Genomic DNA, 23,405 nt, shown 5'->3' on the forward strand with positions numbered 1-23,405 from the left:
GATAAAATAAGTATTTTCACCCATTCACTACTCTCCTCCTCTCCTCCCACACCCTAGCAAGGCAAACCAATAGCTTGGCTGAGACCCTGGATAGAGAGAGGGGCGATAGAACATTTTTTACAGACAATAGCTGCAACAAACACTCTCAGTCTCAGTCATATAACTCTGTATTTGATCTTTATATTATTTAATGAAATATGAAAAGAAAATCTCATTTGCAGGAGGAGTGATACACTTTGCAAGTGAATTCCATTGCTTGTGGGGGGTTGTCTTTCAATTTTCAAGGCATAAAATATTCTGGTGTCAAATATAGATAGCCTTTGAAAAGATTATATACATTAGAAAGAAAGAAAGAAAGAAAGAAAGAAAGAAAGAAAGAAAGAAAGAAAGACTAGCGTTGTTACATGGTGCAGATTGAAGGAAGGCGAGACCCTCAGCCTGCATAAGTTGGAGATCATATACACTGCAGATAGAACAGTTCTGTAGCTTGCCACCAGCCATTGCTACCTAAATCCAAAATAGCATTTCCATTGGTAACAGTGGCAGAGGAGAATTATAAGATGAGTTGTGTGATGACAGCAGACCTCTGAAGTCTCATTGGAAGCATAAAACTACCTACCCGCCTAGTTAAGAAGTATAATTTAACATTTCATTGTTTCAGATTCTGGAAGGCTTTCCAAGGGTTCTCTAGTCTCCATCATTTTAGGTGTAATTGTGTTCAGTTGTTTGGCAGTATCAAGCTGGTTTGTGGTTTGCCGGTGGTAAGTATCAACTGCTTATGGCCTTTCTACCTAGTTGGGCTTTCCCCCACTCCTTCCTTCATAGAATTTTCCATAAGACGTGCTTTCTGCCTAATGACCAAAGTCCTTTTTGTACAACATGGAGGGCAGAAGAATGAACATGCATAGGAGATGGACCCAGGATCCCATTCAAGTAAAGATGTCCCAATGTTTGAACAGATGTGTACACCTTTGACCTAGCTGTATCATCAAATGAACATGTATAGGCTGAAGGCAGAGCTTGCCACTACAATACTCTCTTCTCCACCTGCTGTTCATAATCTCCACAAATGTACTCTGAAAAGGGCTTCTATTTTAGGTGATATTTAGGTGATGTGTGTATATAGCTCAAGATTTTATACATATATATGTATAAAATCTTGACCTGTATTTAAATATCAACAGTGCTATTTTTCTAGAAAAAGAGGTACCAGCCAGAAATGTTTTAAAACTTAGACTAAAACACTTTGAACAAGATTGGCTGATATCTTGTGCTTTGTTATTTTAAATTTAAATCAATGCACTTGCTATTTCATGGACAGTAGAAATGTTTGGCCAAGATAAGAAAAAGAGGAGACATAAAATGTGTACCCAAATACGAATAGCTTTCGAGAGAAGATTTTGCATGCTTCCTGCTATTCTCTGTACTCGTACTGCAAGTACACCCAAGAACAGAATTAAGGCTCTGGACTACTTTCACACACACCCCCGCCTTATCCAAAGTTAGACAAATGTTGAAAAGTAAGAGCATGTATCCTGCCTTCACTTAAACCTGCCCATCAGCAAGGGTAGCCGATACAGTACCCTCCATATGCTGTGGACTACGATTCTCAATAGCTGCAAATAATACAAGGATCTGAAATGATGAGGGTTGTCATCCAAAACATATGGAAGGCATCACAATGGCTACCCCAACTCATTAACATAGAGGCCTCTTCCCTTTGGTGCTGCTCTAGGGAGAGTCTGTGGGTAGTATAGGAAGCTGACTTATTCAGAGTTAAATCATTAGTCCATCCAGCTATGGAGGACAACAGATTGGAGAAAACAGGTCTATACTGTTTGGCAGCAACTTCCCAGAGTTGGGCAAGATTGTCTCCTAGGTTTGCCTGGAGATGCTGGGGACTGAACCTTTTGTTTGCAAAGCATGTGCTCTACTGCTGAGCTTTGGCCCTGCAAATTAGAAAATTGTAAATCAAAACTAGGATTGGTGTGCTGAACACACCCTGGTTCAAATTCCTACTCAGCCATGAAGTTCATTGACTTTGGGCCAGCCAATCTCAGTTTCTCTCTCTCTTAGTATCTCTTATTGTAAGGGGAGACGAATTCCCAAAGCAATAAAAATCCAAATAAATAAATAGGGGAAATGGAATAAACTAATGTATTAAGCTCCCTAGGTGGTTAGGTCCAACTACAAAAAATAATTCACAGCTGTTTTAGGAGTCTTCAACCACACTGGCTAGCTTTTTGAATGATAGCAACACAAGACTGAAAATCCAACCCAAAATGATTACAACCCAAATTTTAGACATAATTCAGCAAGTAACTGGACTTCTGCACATCTGGACAGATTGCAAAAGGTGCCTAAGGAAAACATACTGACACTGTAGTTTCTAATTCAGGGCAGAAGAGAAATTATAAATTTTTGGAGCCACTTCAGACAAAGCTAGTGGCATTGGCAAGACTGTCCACACTTGAAAGTTAAAGATATAGGACAGCAGGCTATTGCACAAATGGAGCCATACAATGGATCAATGGCACATTTTTTCATCTGGTGGAGAATGTGGGCCATGTAAAATGCTTGTATTAAAACCAATTTAGTCTTACTGACTTCAGTAGGGCCAAGTCCTAAAACCAAGTGCTTCAGCATAACTGAGCTGTGGAACAGTCTATTAAGCTGCAACCCCAAACCATTTATTTTGGAGTAATTCTCACAAAGGAGTCTCACTGAAGTCTATGAAAGTAATTCAGGACTGGCCAAAGAGCATGTGGCTTGCTTACTTGAGACCCTAGCATTTAGATGCACCTTGTTGTATGCCATTCAAAGACCCCAAAATGCTTTCCTTTAGCTCAGCAGGACTTTTCTGGTTCACGTCAATATCTCAGCCGGGGAAATGCTATTCTGGTGGCTCCCTGTTGCTTTTAATGTTATGTCAAAGGACCTTAAAGGCTGATCATACAGTTCTTTAAAAGCTGCTGTAAAAGGTGTGGGGGGGGGAGGATTTTCTCTGTGAGCACAGCGAGTGGAACATGGCAAGGAGTGCATTACCTACAGTACTGACTTATCACAGCAGGTGGCTAGCTTAGCCACTATTATGATGTCTTGACTCTGTGCCCTGCCAGTGTTGGAAAGCCAGTTAACTGGAGAGGACACACAGCCTGGCTTTTGACACAACTATCAAGGAAACTACAAATATCCAGCTTTAAAGTTAGCAGTCCTGCTAAATGCTTTGTGGGAGCAGCAGGCATAGCTTTCCAGTTCTCTAGGAGAAATGAGGATTTGGACATGTTAAGGATTCCACAGACCCCTATCTGTTTGTGCGATGGTGACAGAAAATCATTGTTGGAATTACCTGCACTGTGAAGCTCCACTAGGGGAGAGGGACAGGGGCCTCTTGAAACTTTATAACAGGGGAGGGTCTTGGCACCAATCCTGCCCTGCCACAAAAGATCAAATCAGTGCAGTCTCAGTAACATCTGCTACTCTCCCCTATAAGGAGGCAGGTCTTTATGGTTTGAGTTCAACAAACAAAACTTGCATACAATGCTTGACAGAGAAACCTTATACAGTGGTACCTCGAGTTAAGAACTTAATTTGTTCTGGAGGTCCATTCTTAACCTGAAACTGTTCTTAACCTGAGCAGGGGCGCCGACTTATAAAAAATATTGGGGGGGCCCATACCGGGGTCCTGCCGCTGGTTCGCTCGGGTAGCCGGGAGAACGCAGTTCGAGGTGGCGGTGTTGGGGAGAGACCCTCGCTCAGGGCGCCACTAGACTTGGCGGCCGGCGGCCTATCTGGGGGGTTTTGGAGCGTATTTCGGCGGAGCGATTGGGGAGGAGGGGGCTTGTTGCCGGATTCTTCAGCTGAGCCGGAGATCCACTGCTGGGGGTCCCTGGGCCGAGTTGTGAGCACGGCCTGCTGAAGGGAGATCCAGCTGATTGCGCGACGGGGACGGCCGGGGCTCTCCGTCTAGGGCGCGCGGCTGGCTGGCTGGCGAGGGAGCAGATGGGGAGGAGGCGGGGGTCCTCACTCTCTTAGGAAACGCACCCGCGCGCCCGATTGCCACGAAGTCCGAAGGGTGCGTGTGTGGAATTAAAAAGCAAAAACGAGATAAGGGCAGGGCAGGCAAAGAGTTTTCTGCAAGAGGATGGAGGGCAGGTTGAAGAGAAAATCACTCAGGATGAGACAGTCAAATCAGCCGTGATAAAATGGGCTCAGGATATTGGGTATAACATCAGGTTTGAGGACTGGGAAAGGTTATGGACCACCGGAATGAAATTCACGGCATGTAATGCCTTGAAGGAAAATATTATGAAAATGATTTATAGGTGGTACATGACCCCAGTCAAGCTTGCAAAAATATATCACCTGTCTGATAATAAATGTTGGAAATGTAAGGAGGCTGAAGGGACATTCTTTCACCTCTGGTGGACTTGTCCAAAAGTGAAGGCCTTCTGGGAAATGATCTATAATGAGTTAAAAAAGGTATTTAAGTATACATTTCCCAAGAAACCAGAGGACTTCCTCTTGGGCATTGTTGGCCAGAAAGTGTTAAAGAAGGATAGAACTTTCTTTATGTATGCAACTACAGCAGCAAGAATACTTATCGCAAAATATTGGAAGACACAAGATTTGCCCACACTGGAAGAGTGGCAGATGCAATTGATGGACTACATGGAACTGGCTGAAATGACTGGCAGAATCCGAGATTTGGGAGAAGAAACAACAGAAGAGGACTGGAAAAAATTTAAGGACTATTTACAAAAACAATATAAGTTGTATGAATGTTAAAAATTTACACGATTCGGAAACTATAGCTTCGGCAATTAGATTTGGGAAACAGGAAATTATATTTTAAGTAAGAAAAGGTCAAAATCTAAGGTAATACTATGTTTAATTTAAGATATAAGTAACTGATGAAAAGTATGTTAAATTTAGAGGTATAGTATTTGAAAAGTACAAAATAAGGTACAAAACAAGGTAATAATTTGCTGATATCTTTATTATAAAGAATGCAGGGTAAGGGAGATGCGAGGAAGTCCAGTTAGTTATATAAAAAATGTGTTGAATGGTTGGTTTTCTTTTCTTCTTTTTCTTTTTTTCTTTTTCTTGTTCTTTTACTTTTTTCTTCAGTGTATGTTTCTAACTTTGTATTTGAAAACTTAATAAAATATTTATAAAAAAAAAAGAAGAGAAAATCCTTTCGCTTTTCTGGGGCGCAGGGAAGTCTCAGAGCCGGAGGTTGGGGAAAGGACCCCCTTTGCTCTGCCCTCTTCTCCCGTCTTAGATTTGCATGGGGGTCCCCGCCCGAGCTTGCCTGGCCACCGGGCCACACAAGGGCCGCGCTCTACGCGGCGCACCTTGCTAGCCGCGCAGCTGTCCTCCGCGGCTGCGGAGCGGCCCTGCACCGGTGCCCAGCCCCTCTGGGCGCCCGCTGCACTGCCAATGACAAGCGGGCGACGTCGCGGGCGGGGAAGGCGTCGCTTTCTTTCCCGATCCTGCATCCTCCCAGTCTTCCAGCCCTTTTTTGGGTTGGAAGCTCGTCTCGTTCGCCCTTCTCCTTTCTTCACCCTGCGCGCAATTTTCCTCCCTTGTCTCCCTCCCCATTTCTCCTTCCTTCCTTCCTGACTGACTGACTGACGGGCTTGGGCTCGGGCTCAGGCTCCGGCTCTGGGTCGGGCTCGGGCTCGGGCAGCCACAGCGTCGGCGGTGTTGGCGATCGGCGGCGCGGGGGGATGGCCCTCCCGGGGGAGCCGGCGCTGCTCAATGGGGTTGCCAAGGAGACAGGCCGGCCGCCCCCCGCCGCGCCGGTGCCCGTTATCGAGCTGGTGCGCGCCGGGCGCCCTATAAAAGCCGCGGACGCGCCCACCGCCACCCGAGATTATTGGGGGGGCTGAGCCCCCCCAAACGAATTTTTGAGGGGGCTCGGGCCCCCTCAGGCCCCATGGAGTCGGCGCCTATGAACCTGAGGTACCACTTTAGCTAATGGGGCCTCCTGCCACCACCACCGCACGATTTCTGTTCTCAACCTGAAGCAAAGTTCTTAACCTGAGGTACTATTTCTGGGTTAGCAGAGTCTGTAACCTGAAGCGTCTGTAACCTGAGGTACCACTGTATCCAAAAATAGTCACTCATGTAATATCCGCTCACCTGGGGCATGTTTGGGGTTGTGATGGGGCACTGGGAAAGACTTAGGATCCATCAGATCCCAGAGACACTTCCCATAATGCCCCCCCTTTGCCACCCCCCATCATGGTCAAGGGTCAGGGATTATGGAAGTTGCAGTTCAAGGCCACTTAGAGGGCCACAGTTCCCCATCAGTATTCTAGGATATTGAGGACAACTGAACCATTGAAGCTTATGTTATGATTCCATAAAATCATAGAATTCTAGAGTTGGAAGGGACCCATCTAATCCACTCCCCTGCAAGGCAGGAATATGCAGCTGCCCCATACAGGGATCGAACCTACAACCTTGGTGTTATCAGCACCATGCTCTAACCAACTGAGCCATTACAGGAAGCAATGGAAACCGGACCAGCTCTGGTGCAGGAGTATAGATGAAGGCAGGCATTTGTGTCTGCATGCAGCAGCAAGATTTTTTAGGCATTGGGCCTTAGAAGGAGGAGAGGCACCATTTGGACTCCAACTCAGGCAGCAAAATGCCCTGGGTCCTTCTAGCACCATATGGAAAGCAACTTGTCTCTTCTAGTTTCCTTTATGAAAGTTATTTAAGCAAACTCCATAAATAGTAGCAATGAAAGCAGCAACAGAGAGGCTGCCAAGCACTGGCCAAAAAGAGCAGTGTGTTGGAGGCTTGAGGGAAATCTGTTAGCATGCGGTGAAGCAAAGCATAGACAAATGTAGATGTCAGGTGTGCTGGGTACACTGTACTGTCATAGCAGCTGTTGCTGCTAAGAGGCTTTGAAAAATAATTCAGAGTTTAAATGATGAACGTGCCACAGGTTGTATGCTGGATCTTGAGACACTCATCAAATCACCAGGAAAGCCTGCACTACACAAGGATCTGCATTGGGCCAAAGATGTAGCACTCCAGCTGCTTAAGGGAAAAAAGGAAAGGGAAACAAAAATAGCTGAAATGGAAACACTGACATTTTACTTACTTGGTTATCCTGATTTATTACACACAGAGAGAAAGAAAAAGTATTAGCTAGCTTTGCTAGCTTACGTATACCAGTGTGGTCATGAAGTACATAAAATAAGAGCTGGAGATTGAAAAAGAGGATATATTAAATGGTGTTGATACATCGCTCCCTCCGAAAATCTGTGAACTATTTCCTAATACTATTTTTCTTGGTGTTTCTGCTATTTGCTTATATCAATGCTTGATTTTAGGGCTGCTTCTGATATGTAGGAAAAGACTGGAAACTTTGCCAAGTTGCGAGAATATAATTGTGTGTCTGTTACACAGATTTCCCAGGCTGTTAACCTGCAGATAAGGCTATTGTAATGTGGGATGTGTAGGGGGGCCCTTGAGAACTGTCTGAAGGTTACAACCTTTGCAAAATGCCATAGCCAGGGTGCAAATGGGTGCTCCTGTTTATTCGGATATAACACAAATTCTAAGAGTTGTATGGTTGTCAGTGGTCTTCTGGGTCTGGTACAACTCAAGCCATCTGGTACAACTGAGCCATTACAGGAAGTTATGATGGTTATAGTGACAAAGCCCTAAAAGACTTGGAGGCTAAGCATCTGAAAGAACACATTAAGATCTGCAGAGGAAATCAAATTGGTGATACACTTGCTGAGCAAGGCTTGCAAGTGCAGGGAGGTGAGGTAGGACTTCCATTGTGATGGCCACACAATATCTCCCCGCAAGATGTGTCATGCCCCTACCCTGTTTTCATTCTTATGGCAGGCAAAGACATACCTCTTTCCTCAGGCCTTTGCGGAGGGATGAAATACATGCCTGAAGGAGCGTCTCCACCCCCATCATTCAACCCAGACACTGAAGTCCAGCACCGAGGGCCTTCTGGTGGTTCCCTCCCTGTGAGAAGTGAGGTTACAGGGAACAAGGCAGAGGGCCTTCTTGGTGGTGGCACCCACCCTGTGGAACACCCTCCTGTCAGGTGTCAAGTAAATAAACAACTACAGTGGTACCTCGGGTTACATACGCTTCAGGTTACAGACTCCGCTAACCCAGAAAAATTACCTCGGGTTAAGAACTTTGCTTCAGGATGAGAACAGAACTTGTGCTCTGGCGGTGCAGCAGCAGCAGGAAGCCCCATTAGCTAAAGTGGTGCTTCAGGTTAAGAGCAGTTTCAGGTTAAGAACGGACCTCCGGAATGAATTAAGTACTTAACCTGAGGTACCACTATATCTGACTTTTAGAAGACATCTGAAGGCAGCCCTGTTTAGACAAGTTTTTAATATTTGACATTTTATTGTGCTTTTAATTTTCTGTTGGGAGCCTCCCAGAGTGTCTGGGGAAACCCAGTTAAATGGGCGGGGTATAAATAAAATTATTATTATTATTATTATTAATTATTATTATCATGGCTTCATATTTTATTCTGCTTGATGCTGCCTGTTTTATCCATAACTGCTATTGAATTATATATTGAAGAATAATGATGCAACCATTAGTCTTTGGTCCTTGCAATATCTTGCAACCAAAAACCCTAATGGAGAAGCATCTTCTGGTGGTTCCGTAAAGGTCTTCATACTAGACCACCACTTTGTGGCCATGATTAAGCTAATGGGTGGATTTAACCATAAAGATTGTTGTTTTATGGTTTTAGCTTTAAGAGTTTGTGTAGGTTTTTAAGATTTAAAATCACTATTATTTATACTGAACCTTCAGGAGAAGTTTGGTGGGGCAGGGAGGGGTGGAATCTAAGGGCAGAATCCAGCCAAAGTCAAGCATGTTTAAAATGTATGATCCATTAATTATAATGCAAGTGTGTTAATGATCCTATTAAAATCAAATTAACATGTAATGCTTAAATTGTAACCTTTTATAAATAATCCAGTAAACAGCACACCAAGAATATACGTTGACAAGGAATATGTACTTTAAACCAACCCTTTGCAAACGTTATTTCCTATAATTTCCTTGCCACATATACATATCAAAATGTATTAATCTCCCACCTTTGCTATAGAAAAAAAATGAAAATGCTTAGATAGCTTTAGGATATTTTGAAGAGGGTGTCTTTAATAAGATATATTACTTAGTATAACGTTCATTCCCCTTCATGGATCACTGCCTTGCCGTGGCGAAGGGGCTTGAATAACTCAGAGAAGCTATGAGCTATGCCGTGCAGGGCCACCCAAGATGGACAGGTCATAGTGGAGAGTTTTGACCAAACGTGATCCACCTGGAGCAGGAACCGGCAAGCCACTCCAGTATCCCTGCCAAGAAAACTTCATGGACAAAGACAACAGGCATATAAAAGTTATGACGCTGGAAGATGAGCCCCTCAGGTCGGAAGGCGTCCAACATGCTACTGAGGAAGAGCGGAGGACAAGTACAAGTAGATTCAGAGCTGATCAAGCGGCTGGGCCAAAGCCAAAAGGACGCTCAGCTGCGGATATGCCTGGAAGTGAAAGGAAAGTCCAATGCTGTAAAGAAAAATATTGCATAGAAACCTGGAATGTAAGAACCATAAACCTTGGTAAGTTGGATGTGGTCAAAAATGAGATGGCAAGAATAAATATTGACATCCTGGGCATCAGTGAACTAAAATGGATGGGAATGGGCGAATTCGGTTTGGATGACCTTCACATCTACTACTGTGGGCAAGAATCCCGTAAAAGAAATGGAGTGACCCTCATAGTCAACAAAAGAGTGGCAAAAGCTGTACTGGGATGTAATCTCAAAAATGATAGAATGATCTCGATACGAATCCAAGGCAAACCTTTTAACATCACAGTAATCCAAGTTTATGCACCAACCACTGGTGCTGAAGAAACTGAAATTGACCAATTCTATGAAGACTTACAACACCTTATAGCAATGACACCAAAAAAGGATGTTATTCTCATTATAGGGGATTGGAATGCTAAAGTAGGGAGTCAAGAGATAAAAGGGACAACTGGCAAGTTTGGCCTTGGAGTTCAAAACGAAGCAGGGCAAAGGCTAATAGAGTTTTGTCAAGAGAACAAACTGGTCATCACAAACACTCTTTTCCAATAACACAAGAGATGACTCTACACATGGACATCACCAGATGGGCAGCATCAAAATCAGATTGATTATATTCTCTGCAGCCAAAGATGGAGAAGCTCTATACAGTCAGCAAAAACAAGACCTGGAGCTGACTGTGGCTCAGATCATCAGCTTCTTATAGCAGAATTCAAGCTTAAACTGAAGAAAGTAGGAAAAACCACTGGGCCGGTAAGATACAATCTAAGTCAAATACCTTATGAATGCACAGTGGAAGTGAGGAACAGGTTTAAGGATTTAGATTTGGTGGACAGGGTGTCTGAAGAACTATGGATGGAGGCTCGTAACATTATACAAGAGGCAGCAACTAAAACCATCCCAATGAAAAGGAAATGCAAGAAAGCAAAGTGGCTGTCCAACGAGGCCTTACAAATAGCAGGGGAGAGAAGGCAAGCAAAATGCGAGGGAGATAGTGAAAGATACAGGAAATTGAATGCAGATTTCCAAAAAATAGCAAGGAGAGACAAGAAGGCCTTCTTAAACGAGCAATGCAAAGAAATAGAAGAAAACAATAGAATGGGAAAAACCAGAGATCTGATCAAGAAAATTGGAGATATGAAAGGAATATTTTGTACAAAGATTTCCATAATAAAAGACAAAAGTGGAAAGGACCTAACAGAAGCAGAAGACATCAAGAAGAGATGGCAAGAATACACAGAGGAACTATACCAGAAAGATATGGATGGCTCGTACACCCCAGGTAGTGTGGTTGCTGACCTTGAGCCAGACATCCTGGAAAGTGAAGTCAAATGGGCCTTAGAAAGCATTGCTAATAACAAGGCCAGTGGAAGTGATGATATTCCAGCTGAACTATTTAAAATTTTAAAAGATGATGCTGTTAAGGTGCTACACTCAATATGCCAGCAAATTTGGAAAACTCAGCAGTGGCCAGAGGATTGAAGAAGATCAGTCTACATCCCAATCCCAAAGAAGGGAAGTGCCAAAGAATGCTCCAACTACCGCACAATTGCACTCATTTCACACGCTGGCAAGGTTATGCTTAAAATTCTACAAGGCAGGCTTAAGCAGTATGTGGACCGAGAACTCCCAGAACTGCAAGCTGGATTTAGAAGAGGCAGAAGAACCAGAGACCAAATTGCAAACATGCGCTGGATTATGGAGAAAGCTAGAGAGTTCCAGAAAGACATCTACTTCTGCTTCATTGACTATGCAAAAGCCTTTGACTGTGTCGACCACAGCAAACTATGGCAAGTTCTTAAAGAAATGGGAGTGCCTGATCACCTCATCTGTCTCCTGAGAAATCTCTATGTGGGACAAGAAGCTACAGTTAGAACTGGATATGGAACAACTGATTGGTTCAAAATTGGGAAAGGAGTACGGCAAGGCTGTATATTGCCCCCCTGCTTATTTAACTTATATGCAGAATTCATCATGTGCAAGGCTGGGCTGGATGAATCCCAAGCCGGAATTAAGATCGCCGGAAGAAATATCAACAACCTCAGATATGCAGATGACACAACCTTGATGGCAGAAAGTGAGGAGGAATAAAGAACCTTTTAATGAGGGTGAAAGAGGAGAGCGCAAAATATGGTCTGAAGCTCAACATCAAAAAAAACGAAGATCATGGCCACTGGTCCCATCACCTCCTGGCAAATAGAAGGGGAAGAAATGGAGGCAGTGAGAGATTTTACTTTCTTGGGCTCCATGATCACTGCAGATGGTGACAGCAGTCATGAAATTAAAAGAAGCCTGCTCCTTGGGAGAAAGGCGATGGCAAATCTAGACAACATCTTAAAAAGTAGAGACATCACCTTACCAACAAAGGTCCATATAGTTAAAGCCACGGTTTTCCCAGTAGTGATGTATGGAAGTGAGAGCTGGACCATAAAGAAGGCCGATCGCCGAAGAATTGATGCTTTTGAATTATGGTGCTGGAGGAGACTCTTGAGAGTCCCATGGACAGCAAGAAGATCAAACATATCCATTCTTAAGGAAATCAACCCTGAGTGCTCACTGGAAGGACAGATCGTGAAGCTGAGGCTCCAATACTTTGGCCACCTCATGAGAAGAGAAGACTCCCTGGAAAAGACCCTGATGCTGGGAAAGATGGAGGGCACAAGGAGAAGGGGATGACAGAGGACAAGATGGTTGGACAGCGTTCTCGAAGCTACAAACATGAGACTGACCAAACTGCGGGAGGCAGTGGAAGACAGGAGTGCCTGGCGTGCTCTGGTCCATGGGGTCACGAAGAGTTGGACACGACTAAACGACTAAACAACAACATAAAGTTCATTGGAATCAATGTTAATTTATTTCTATACAAATGGGTTAAGCTGCAATCCTATACACGCTGACCTGGAAAGACATCCCTATGAACATGTATGGCTGTGGATGGGATTGCATTGTTAAGATTAAGGGATAGAATAGCTCTGGTTTTGTCCTTCAAGTTCCCACCCACACCCACCTCCACTCAGATACCTAGCTCATTGCCTTGGGTTATTAAAATTGCCTTTCTGAACTCTCTAAATAGACTTTAAATAGCGTAGACCACCAGAGCTCCATGCTGCTGACCTCTTAAGACTACTGAAATTCAGATAATAGAGATCAAAACACCCAGTTAGATTAACACACAAAGGCTACAAAAATTTGCTTTGATTAATACCCTGAAGCACACCGCTACGTTGGCTGGTCTAAGTCAAACTGAAATCTTGCTTTTCAGCAGAACAGAACAATTGACATAATAATGTTAATGAGAGAATGAGAAGACATTCCATTAAATTTTAAAATCAGGCAGAAGGACTGCTTGCCTGGTTTCATTATACCCCTTCACTTACCATGACTCCTGAAATTCACATAAGAGCTTTCCCTCTATAGTGCTGAGGTATGGAAATGTCTTCCCCAGAAAACGGTTGCACAATGCCCTTAACTACCACTCTAATGGCCTAAAGGTCTTTGAGTTCCAGATTTCGCAATTCCATCTGCTTTTACAAGAGAAGGGAGCTTGATTTCTTTCTTAAAGGCAAAGTCAATAGTCAGGAGGGAATTCGACAAATGAAATCTGACTGAGAGGGGCAGATTTCTCTCATGCAAGGTTATATGCATTCTAAGGCTTCTCTTTGCTCATTCCCCTCAAATTTTATTCATGTTTCACATGGAGCCTGAAGAGGATGTCCTCTTTGGGCTTCAGAGAGGGTCTCCTTCTGAGCCAGGTGGATTCTCCCTTTCCGGGTACCACTTTCAGGTATCTGGCCCCAGTGGCGTAGCGTGGGGGGTGCCAGGGGTGCCAGCCGCACCGGGCGCAACATTTGGGGGGGCGCGTTTGGCCGGCCCTCCTTGAGGAAGCAGGAACCCCACTGTCCAGGCAGAGAGACCTCCTCCCGCCGCCAGCCTTCGGAAGGCTGCTCCGAAGCCTGGCGGTGGGGCAGAGAGCAGTGGCGTAGGGTGCAGGGGGTGCACGCCGCCTGCCATGCCGCCCTGGCTGCTTCAACCACGTCCGACAGCCGGCTCGAGGCTCCTTCCGGCCGGGTCTCCCGACGGGCGCTGCGGGCGGAGGCTCCGGCACCAAGCGCCACGCCGCCCAGGCTCGGGTCACTGTCTGGACGCGCGCAGCCCGCCAAACGCACCATCGGCGGCGCTCTAGTGCCTGCGCGTCAAGACCGCCCACCCGCCCCGACGGGGCCCCCCCTCACCCGCGCCGGAGGCCAGCCGACGCACTGGCCCCAGAGCTGCCCCCTCCCCGCGCCAGAAAGAAGCCGCGTCGGGACTAGCCGGGCCGGGGAGGGAGACTGAGAAGGCTGCACCGCGACGCCCAAAGATGCGCGTCTTGGTGCAAAGGGGCCCGCGGCACCCAGACGCGGAAGGGACCCTCTCCCCCTGACCCGCCACTGAACTGCAATTTCCAGCTCCCTTGGCAAATCCCAGTCCCCAATCCCCAAGATGCTTTATTTGAGGCAGGGGTCCTTTAATTGCAAAAACAACACCACGGAGGGCAGTAGTCACCACGACGTTTGCCCCAGAGTAGAGCCGTCAGTATTAATGACCATGGTTAGGGGTTAGGGGGCGCAAATTACTTGCCTTGCCCCGGGTTTGGGGGCGCAAATTACTTGCCTTGCCCCGGGTGCTGATAACCCACGCTACGCCGCTGTCTGGCCCTGTGTGTAAATGAGGAGTTGTCTATACTCACATGTGAAGCCTGAAGGAAAGTTGCAACTTTTCTTCCTCAATTAAACATAAAAGTAAATTGTTATTTTCCGAAAAATCGAGAAGGGGACCACCTCCCCCTGTGCATTGGTTAGGTACTCAAACAACTTGGAACCCAAACACCGCAAACTGGGAAGGAAGTGTTCCAGTTTGTGAACTTTTTTCGGAAGCTGAACGTGCTCGGTTTTGATTGTTACGCTTCCTGATTTGAGTTTTACGCTGAGGTCTGTCTGTTTTTGTTATTTATTTTGCATTTTTGTGGCATTTTTTTTTGTTTTGTTTTTGTGACTGTGTGGAACCCAGTTCAGCTACTGATTTATTGATTGATTGATTGATTGATTGATTGTGTGACTGCAGTATACTGTTCATTGCTTTCATTTTATGGATCAATGGTCTTGTTAGATAGTAAAATTCATGTTAAATTGCTGTTTTAGGGGTTGTTTTCAAAAGTCTGGAATGGATTCATCCATTTTTCATTACTTTCTATGGGAAAGCCTGCCTTGGTTTTGGAACGGACTTCTGGAACTGATTAAGTTTGAGAACCAAGGTACCACTGTAGACCAGTTTCATGATAAGCAGTCCATGAGGCTATCTACACTTGATCTCCATTTTAGGAGCAGAGTGGAATCCCAACGTAGCAAATGTTCCATCAGGGCAAGGATCTCTGCTTGTACAATGGAATGCTATCCTCCTCCCTTCCCCTGCCCCACATTTCGCTCTCAATCTAAGTGTTCCTCTAACCCTCAGCAGCAGATTTGGAGAGGGTGTGGGGCAAATGCAGAGGAAAGAGAGAGGGAGAAATCTCACTGTGCAACTGACAGGACTCATTGGTAGAATACTGCCCATAATCCAAAGGACAGACAGACCTAGGAACTTATTGCAATACATTGAAAAGTCACCTGATACTATTTTTCTTGCACCGTCTCACTTACATAACAAGAAGTCACATAGAGTAGGCATGCAGACATATTGTCTGTTCTGTGTTCATGACACACCACTCAATTCACCTATTTGGCAATCAAAACAGATGCCTGTTGAGTATCCATTAAATGAAAGGATTGAGAATTGTGAAAGGACTCAGTGATGGCGATTTCCTTTGCAATGAGGAGAGGCCAAGGCCAGTATCACATGGCTAACACCCTACAGCCGTCAGACTACCGGTGCAATAAGCAAAAGCTGCCAAGGCTACAAGATTACTTTTCTTATTCTTTTTTCACTGAATCAACTTGTGCCATTTCTGCCTGTAATCACCTTCCCGACCTCATTCTCCTCCAGCTATTGTACAAACCATCTTTTTTCTTACATAGCAGCCATGAAAGCCTTTTGAACGCCAGAAAGTAGCTCTGAAAATGAATGTTGAGCAAGGCTGGGCAGCTGGGGCTGAATGAAGTTTGATTTCCCTGTTAACTTTCGTACCAATACAAGTCTTTGTGCCTACAGCTGCATTTCAAATATATAGTCATCTGAACACTACCAAAGGAAGGGGAAAAAATATTCACCTTTGAAGGGGTGGTTGTTGTATTTTTCATGTATAATAAATCACTGTAACTGAAGCACTACATGCAGGGGGGGGTTGGGGGGGAGCAATCTATTTGTAATGTTGTTTTGGCAGACTTCATAGGAAAGGGGTTAAGTACGTAAGTTGCCAGGGAACGAAAAAGAAAGATGCATATGCTCAGGTTTGGTTAAATGATATGCAAGAAGATTGCATTCTCCATGGGGTAATACGATAACAAAAGTTAGAAATAAAACAGAAAATGAGTTTTGACGGGTAATTTGGATGTGAAACAGAGGCCAGGGTGTTTTGATCAGTGTTCGAAACTCCCACTGTTATAGGCACATTTTGCGACAAGGAATTTCATTAGCGCAAACAGCTTCTGAGCTCTGGGCGCAGAACTGCACCCATGATTTCAGATTAAAACTGCAGAGTGGAAGGAAAGGAGGGCTTTTTTCCTGCCTCCCCACTTCCAGCTACTTTCTGAAGACTGGAGAAGAGACCCTCTTAAGCATATTAGGGGGGTAGGGCAAGGGAAGGATTAGACCATGTGACAAATGAACATAACATTTTAGCTGCAGTTCATTCATTTTCCGCTTTGTATTATTGTTAAATAAAAAAAAAGCACACCTAGACATGCCATTTAGCTCCTAGCTTTCATATCTCAGTTTCTAACACCCGTTTTGATAATATAAACCTAGAGTGGGTGGGGAACTGGCATTTTTGTTCTCTTTAAAAGAGGTTCTGCCTTTAGAAAATCCTGTCACCAAGTGATTAGAAAGGCTTCACCCAGTCATTGGGTGCACAAACCTTTGTTCTGCAAAGTGGCAGAATGTCAACTCTTAAAAACCACAGTAACCTTGGTCTTAATGCCCTTCAGAAATCATGCCCACCTTTTGTCATATGCAGGCAACTGGGTGTATTCCTTTTCCTTTGAAGATCTGCAATATAGCATAGAGAATCATTCTGAAACCAGGACCTTCCTGGTATGAGGTTGAGGGCTGCAATTCTGTGACATCTACTTGGACGTAAGCCCCATTGAACTCAGAGTAAATGTCCATGGAGTTGGGCTCTAGTTTGTGTAAGTGAAGAAATATTTGAGGTGTTTACCTCCCCCCAATTACCTACCTTCCTTCTTCTAACTTGCACGAATAAGGATCATGTGCAGTCCTCCATCTGATCTGTTACCCACTGAAACTGAACAAAGTCCATAAGCAAGAAATAGGCTCCTATTATGCTTCTGTGAAGCAGCACGTTCTTTGGAGGAGAAAAAGGGCATTTGCAGAATACAGTTGCGCTAAATTGATTTTGATGTCTTGAGTCACTTGAGATGGCTCACACATAAAGGTGAAAACAGCTGTCATGCTCAGCGTCCGTCTCGGGGACATAGTGATGTACTTTTTGTGTGTGAACGTGCCGTTGGAGGGGGGAGTGATTTTAACCTTGCATCTGCTCCTATCCCATCTAATGTGAATACATCACATGGCACGACTACTAAATGAATCTCTTTAACGTCCTCTGCTAAGTGTGCGCTGCCTGATTGAGGTTCATTATATTATTGCACCTGTCAAATAATATGTAATTAGTGAAACTTTCCTGAGACTAAAATCTATCTGTTGCCCTGTGGATAGTCTAAAACTTATCTCCATTGGGAGGGTTCTGAGGGAAAAAACAAGGAAACACCTATCTTGAACTAATTTATATGTTTGGCCTCTGTACCTGAGCGCAATGATTAATAACATCATTGCAGTCTCAAAGCTGGGCAAGCAATGAATTAGCAAGGCTTTGTCAGTACTCACACTAATTAGATTGCAGTCCTATATCCACCTACTTGGAAGTAAGCCTTGCTAAAATAAATGAGGCTTACTTCTGAGTAAACATGTATTGGCTTGCAGTGTACAGGCAATATATTAAATTCCACTAAGCCTTCTTAAAAGTTTCATTTTAGAGCTGCTCTTTACTCACGGCTCTATGGCTTTTAGGCGAGTCTGAGTTCTAATACATAGTTAAGGACGAGGTCCAGGTTTGCACATAATGCTAACAATGGTTAACATAAACCAAGGCTGGTAAACAACCAACCAACCATGGCTTATGAGTGTGGTTTGCTTATGGCTAATACAGTATAGTTAAACTGCAGGTCAGATATAGACAGTCAACCTATGGTTTACTAAACTATGGTTTATAAACCATGACATGGTGTTACATGTGAACTCAGCCACCTTCATGACTTTCTTAAGGAATAATTTACACTTTCTTACAGTTTCAACTGCCACATTAAATAAACATACAATAAAATTTATCTATGTAGTATGAAGAACAATTAGGGATGTCAGAGAATTCTGACAAAAACTGGAAAATGAAGCAGAAATTGCTGCAGTTTACATGTTTCTAGGCAGCAACAGTTAACCGACTATGATTGGTATTTCTTCACATCATTATTGTGTTTTAGTCCACAACTGATAACATAATAGCTTCTTAAACATTATTTTAATGCTTCTTTTACATTGAAATGAATGTCAATTATGTAAGTTACATATCTTAAAAGTTAAATAGCAGACAGGGAGGCAAATAGCATAGAACTTGGCAGAAACCAAACTGCAACAGAATGGAAACTACATCAACTGTGATGTATACAGGTTGGAGACGAAATTGCTGCCTTCTTGCATCCCTAGCAACAAAGCAGGACATCACCCCAAACACTATTCTCAGTTTTAAGGCATTGCTAAAGTAGTGCGAAAGATGAAAGCTTGTCACCTTCTGAAAGCTACACCTTTTAGGCTACACCTGATAAATTCTCTATTCAGCACAACTGTTTAAAGGACCCCACTTTTGCATCTGACCATCCCAGTCATGCTTTAAATTTTAGGTCACTTCATGGGCTCATAACTCAATGGTATCGCACATGTTTAACACGAACAAGTCTCAGGTTCCATCCCTGGCCTCTCCAGTTAAGAGGATATTGGGGGCAGTTCCAGGAAAGTCGTGAGTCCTCAGAGAGCCAATGTCAGTCAAAGCGGACTAAGCAGTACTCTGCTAGAAAGATCAATAGCATAACTCCACATACAGCAAATGTGCATGTTCATTTGACAGGTGGGTGATGACTGTTTGTATTTAATAGGTCCTGCTCGGCTAGAGGCTCAGTTAATTCACAGGTGTTAAATGATGAAAAGAATCTGTCTCCTGAAGAAAACTGCCAAAACAGCTATGAAATGAATATATCACAAACACAGTCAAATATACTAGTTAAAGCAGTTGATAAGGTATGGCGTGCCTTAAAAGCTTCTGGAATATTGTCCTTTAAATTAGTACAAGTATTTTTCATCTAGCAGCATATTTAGCTTTGTAGTTCAGCTAGACAACTCCAAAATATTTGTTCCTAATGGGACTGATCATGCATATAGCAATGCAGAAAGTCTTTACTAGGCACAACTTCAGCAGGGTTATTGTAATGGGAAATTGTTCAGTAAGAAATAATGAAAACACAAGATGAGCAGGGATATCGGAAAGTAAACAATAGAAAGGGTTTTAAAAGAAGAAGGTGATGTGAACTGTCTCATCAAAATACTGTATTGTGGATAACAGACCCAGAATGCTGCTGAACAACACTACTGGATAGTCACAGTTATTAGCTTTTAAAATATTTATCTGATTTCATTATTTATTACATTTATCCCCCACTTTTCTTCCATGAGAGCCAAGATGGCATACTTGGAGATCCTGACTCTCATCCCCAAAAGCCAGACATCTTAGAATGAAGAAGGTGGCTTCATGTCATGCCCAGGAACCTAGAAATAAAGCTGCAATATACTGAATTTTTTGAAAAGCACCTAGATATTTCAGGACGTATCCAATTCAGATTCATGGGGTGGGGGGAGAGAAACCAGGGTTGGTGCTTAATTTTTTAATATGGTCCAGCTTTTTCTCTTAACAGAAGCCACTTGTTTTATTAGTAAGATTTCCATTCCTGGCAGAACACCAGGATATCTTGCCATTTCCAACACACGATGATGGCCTTCTTGCCAATACCTTTGAACACAACACCCATGGCATTGCCCATTTTTCTCTATGGCTAAGCTCTCTGGCAGCTCTAGTGCTCTGCTGCAAAGCTTCCTTGTGTTAGTTGCAACCAGTTTTGAGCTCATTTTAACACTACAGAACAACTGCTATGAAGAAAGGGAAACTATATTCATAGCATAATGGCCTTGTGAGTTATGCCCATTTTGTTTTTGTTGGCGCTGTTAATTGATGATCAGACAAACCCATACTTATGAATGCAGTCCTTTGTTGTCCTGATAGATGTGCTTTTTAATTTTTTTGCAGGGATGTGGTGAGACAGGCGAAGTGAGACCATGTTGACTCTGCTTGACCTTTCAGTGGCTTTTGATAGCATCACCCATGGTATCTTATGGGATGCCTCTGCAGGTTGGGTGTAGGGGGCACAGTCATGCAGTAGCTCCATTTTTACCTGCAGGGGCAGTTTCAGAAAGTAGCATGGGTGGGTTCTGTTTGACCCCATGTCTCTTACATTATAGGGCTTATATAAGTTCCATAGTATCCCCAAATTTCTTGAACATTATATGAACACCACCCACATGACCCCAGAAGGTGTGGTGATATAGGAGTTTGGAGTAAGATACCGTATCTTACTCCAGGCATCCAGCTCTTTCTCTCTGTCATCGGGGTCAGATGAGGCTGAGCCAATGTACTGAGTTCAGTAACAGGCTGGATAAGGATCAATAATGTTGAATTCTGACAAGATGGGGGCGGGATTATGCTCAGCCTGTTCTGGATGGGGCTACACTCCCCCTAAAACAGCCTTTCTCAACCTGTGGGTCCCCAGATGTTGTTGAACAACTACTCCCATCACCCCTAGCTAGCAAGGCTCAGGGATGATGGGAGTTGTTGTCCAACAACATCCGGGGACCCACAGGTTGAGAACCACTGCCCTAAAAGATCAAGGACACAGCTTCTGGGTGCTTCTTGAAACAACATTGTCATTTGAGGCCAAGGTGGCATTGAGTGCCTTCTACTGGCTTCATCTGATTTCCCAGCTGTGGTCATTTCCCAGACAAGGCTTACCTGGTCACCATGCTTCATACTGAAAGAGCTATACTGGTTGCCTGTTTACTTCTGAGCCCAGTTCCTAGTGCTGATACACACCTTTAAAGATCTAAATGGCTTGAGACCCAAGTATTTGAAGGCACACTCCTTCCCAACCCTGCCTGCCCATCCCTAAAGGAGGCTGTGCTATGTAGCTCCAAAGGAGAGGGCCCTTTCTGTGGCAATGCCCCAGCTCTGGAACACCTTCTCCCAAGAGGTATGACCGACACTGACATTACAATATTTTTGGCACCAAGTTAGAACATTTTTTATTTGCCCATGCAGCATTAAATGGATTTGTTTAGCCTACACAATAGTTTGGAAGTGCTGTTGCTCCTTCTCATTTTGCTAATGCATTAGGAATGTTTCATCTGTTGAATTTCTATCTGGTATTAATAGTTTTATTCACGTACATTGCACGCCATCCTAGAGCAGGCTCGGATGAAGGGTGGTGTGGGAATCTTTTAAATAAATAAATTTAAGAAAAGATCGCTATCGCAGACTGTTTCTGATGAGGACAAAGACAAGTCCACAATCTGGATTATTTGTGCTCATGCTGTCAAAATGAATGAGCCCAAACAATGAAATTGGGTTGGATCAAAACACCCTGGCATCACAAAGCAGCAGTTAAAGTGTAAAAGCGTCTTTGGATTTGGGGAGGTAAGAGGAGTATGATTATGCTGGATGAGTGATGGCTCAGCCAAGGTGCTACAGACAAACATTATCATTAGGGCTTTAGCCCAGTAGCCAAATGCATTTTGGTGTTTTTGCTTATTTGGGCCAGATTTAAATGGGAAATTAATGAGTGCCTTTGTTTTCTTTTTCCCTTTAGGATCATCCCAGTAGTCCCAGCATTCTACTTTGCATATGAATGATTACGAAACATTTGTAGAAGATCCCATCAGGCTGTGCTTTGTAACAGAAAGCAAAGAGAACTTCAATCAGAACTGAATAAATGATCTAAAGATATATCGTTGCCAGGCGTCTCTACCCTTAGTAAAGATCCCACAACAACCGTAATCTTTCTTCATTCGTTTTGAAGTTGCCATTATCGCACAGTTTCCGATAATGTTCTGTTTCAATCTATCAGTGTCTCAAAACAAATTTACATGTCCGTTCTCTGTTCAGAAAGTTGCCTTTCAAAATGCCAAGAGAACTTCCTTTTATCTCTACTTTCGTGCAGCAGGACATTTCAACAGATATAGAGAAGAGAAGGAGATTGCAAAACCCTCATAATTCCAGGAAGGTCCTCATCATTAAGCGAACAATCCCAAGGAAGGGAAAACAGCATAAATTACGCCGGGTTAAATTAAGCTAGCATAAAGTACTTGTACTTGGTGCTTGTACCTAGAGCTTGCTGTGCGTTCCATATTGTCTTGGGACAGTCAGTCCAAGTTTCAAGGATAGTTTCACTGAGTTTGGATTTGGTAAATCCTGGGCTTTGCTGGTTGAGCCCGTGAGGCCTATGCAAACCTGCGTCCCTCACCTTGACTGGCCAAGGCTCAGCCAGGAGAAATTAAGGCTCCAAATGGGGATATGGTGGTGGCAAGGAGAGATTTACAGTTCTTTTAGCTCAGCCATGTGAGGAATCCAGTGGAATTTAGCTGGCAGTAAGGGTGATGTAAGTCAAATTCCTCCTGAATGGATTTTGGAATAGGAGCAACTAAGCCGGCATACGTTACGCCAGCTTTCTATAGTTATGATTGTTCAAGTAAGTGGTTAACCTTACAGAACTTTTACAGATGCAGCTACAAAGCAGCTTGGTCAGACTGAATACTAAGCACTCATGTGCAGAATAGCATGTTACATTCTGAACCGAAAATGGTGGTCTTGAGGAAATGAGTCTCAGTTCATAATACACTGGAGCACTGCAGACTGAACTGATTTGCATTTCAAACCCAGCAACTGAAAACCAGCAAAAATCAGTAGAAGCACACTGTTTAAAATCCATGGCTAAGTTTATCATCTGCAAAGGTGGAATGCTTTGTGTGCAAGCAAGGCTATTAGTTGTTGTTGTTGTTTAGTTGTTTAGTCGTGTCCGACTCTTTGTGACCCCATGGACCAGAGCACGCCAGAAACTCCTGTCTTCCACTGTCTCCCACAGTTTGGTCAAATTCATGCTGGTAGCTTCAAGAACACTGTCCAACCATCTCGTCCTCTGTCGTCCCCTTCTCCTTGTGCCCTCCATCTTTCCCAACATCAGGATCTTTTCTAGGGAGTCTTCTCTTCTCATGAGGTGGCCAAAGTATTGGAGGCTATTAGTAGTGCCTTTTATTTATTCATCTTATTCCTTCTTCGAAATGCTTCATGTCTAGCCATTGACCCACCCACTTCAAACAGTATTCTGTCCCCAAACTACTCATCAGAATGAATATTATATGTGGCCTAATAAAACAAATTTGTGTCCAAAAAGTGCTGCTATCTGGAATGAGCACTGAGTGAACAAGAGCATATCTAGGGCCAG

At 43.7% G+C, this 23,405-nt stretch overlaps 1 protein-coding gene across 7 annotated transcripts in view; it reads left to right on the forward strand.

Annotated features, from left to right (window-relative positions):
• The window catches only part of TPO (thyroid peroxidase), a 110,218-nt gene extending 88,268 nt beyond the window's left edge, over positions 1-21,950 (forward strand). For 2 of the 7 annotated variants that reach the window (XM_083495544.1, XM_083495541.1), the window contains exons 15-16: positions 662-761; positions 18,708-19,045. In XM_083495544.1, coding sequence (XP_083351670.1) covers positions 662-761; positions 18,708-18,939 — 332 coding nt within the window. In that variant the 3' untranslated portion in view covers positions 18,940-19,045. Of the gene's footprint in view, positions 1-661; positions 762-18,707; positions 20,632-20,909; positions 21,069-21,773 lie in introns of those variants that run through there. The other 5 variants (XM_083495543.1, XM_083495542.1, XM_083495547.1 and 2 more) reach the window with 5 other exon arrangements.
• Positions 21,951-23,405: the final 1,455 nt, after the last annotated feature.

The sequence above is a fragment of the Podarcis liolepis genome (assembly GCF_965112155.1).
Source record: "Podarcis liolepis genome assembly, chromosome: 3".
NCBI classification, from domain to species: Eukaryota; Metazoa; Chordata; class Lepidosauria; order Squamata; family Lacertidae; genus Podarcis; species Podarcis liolepis.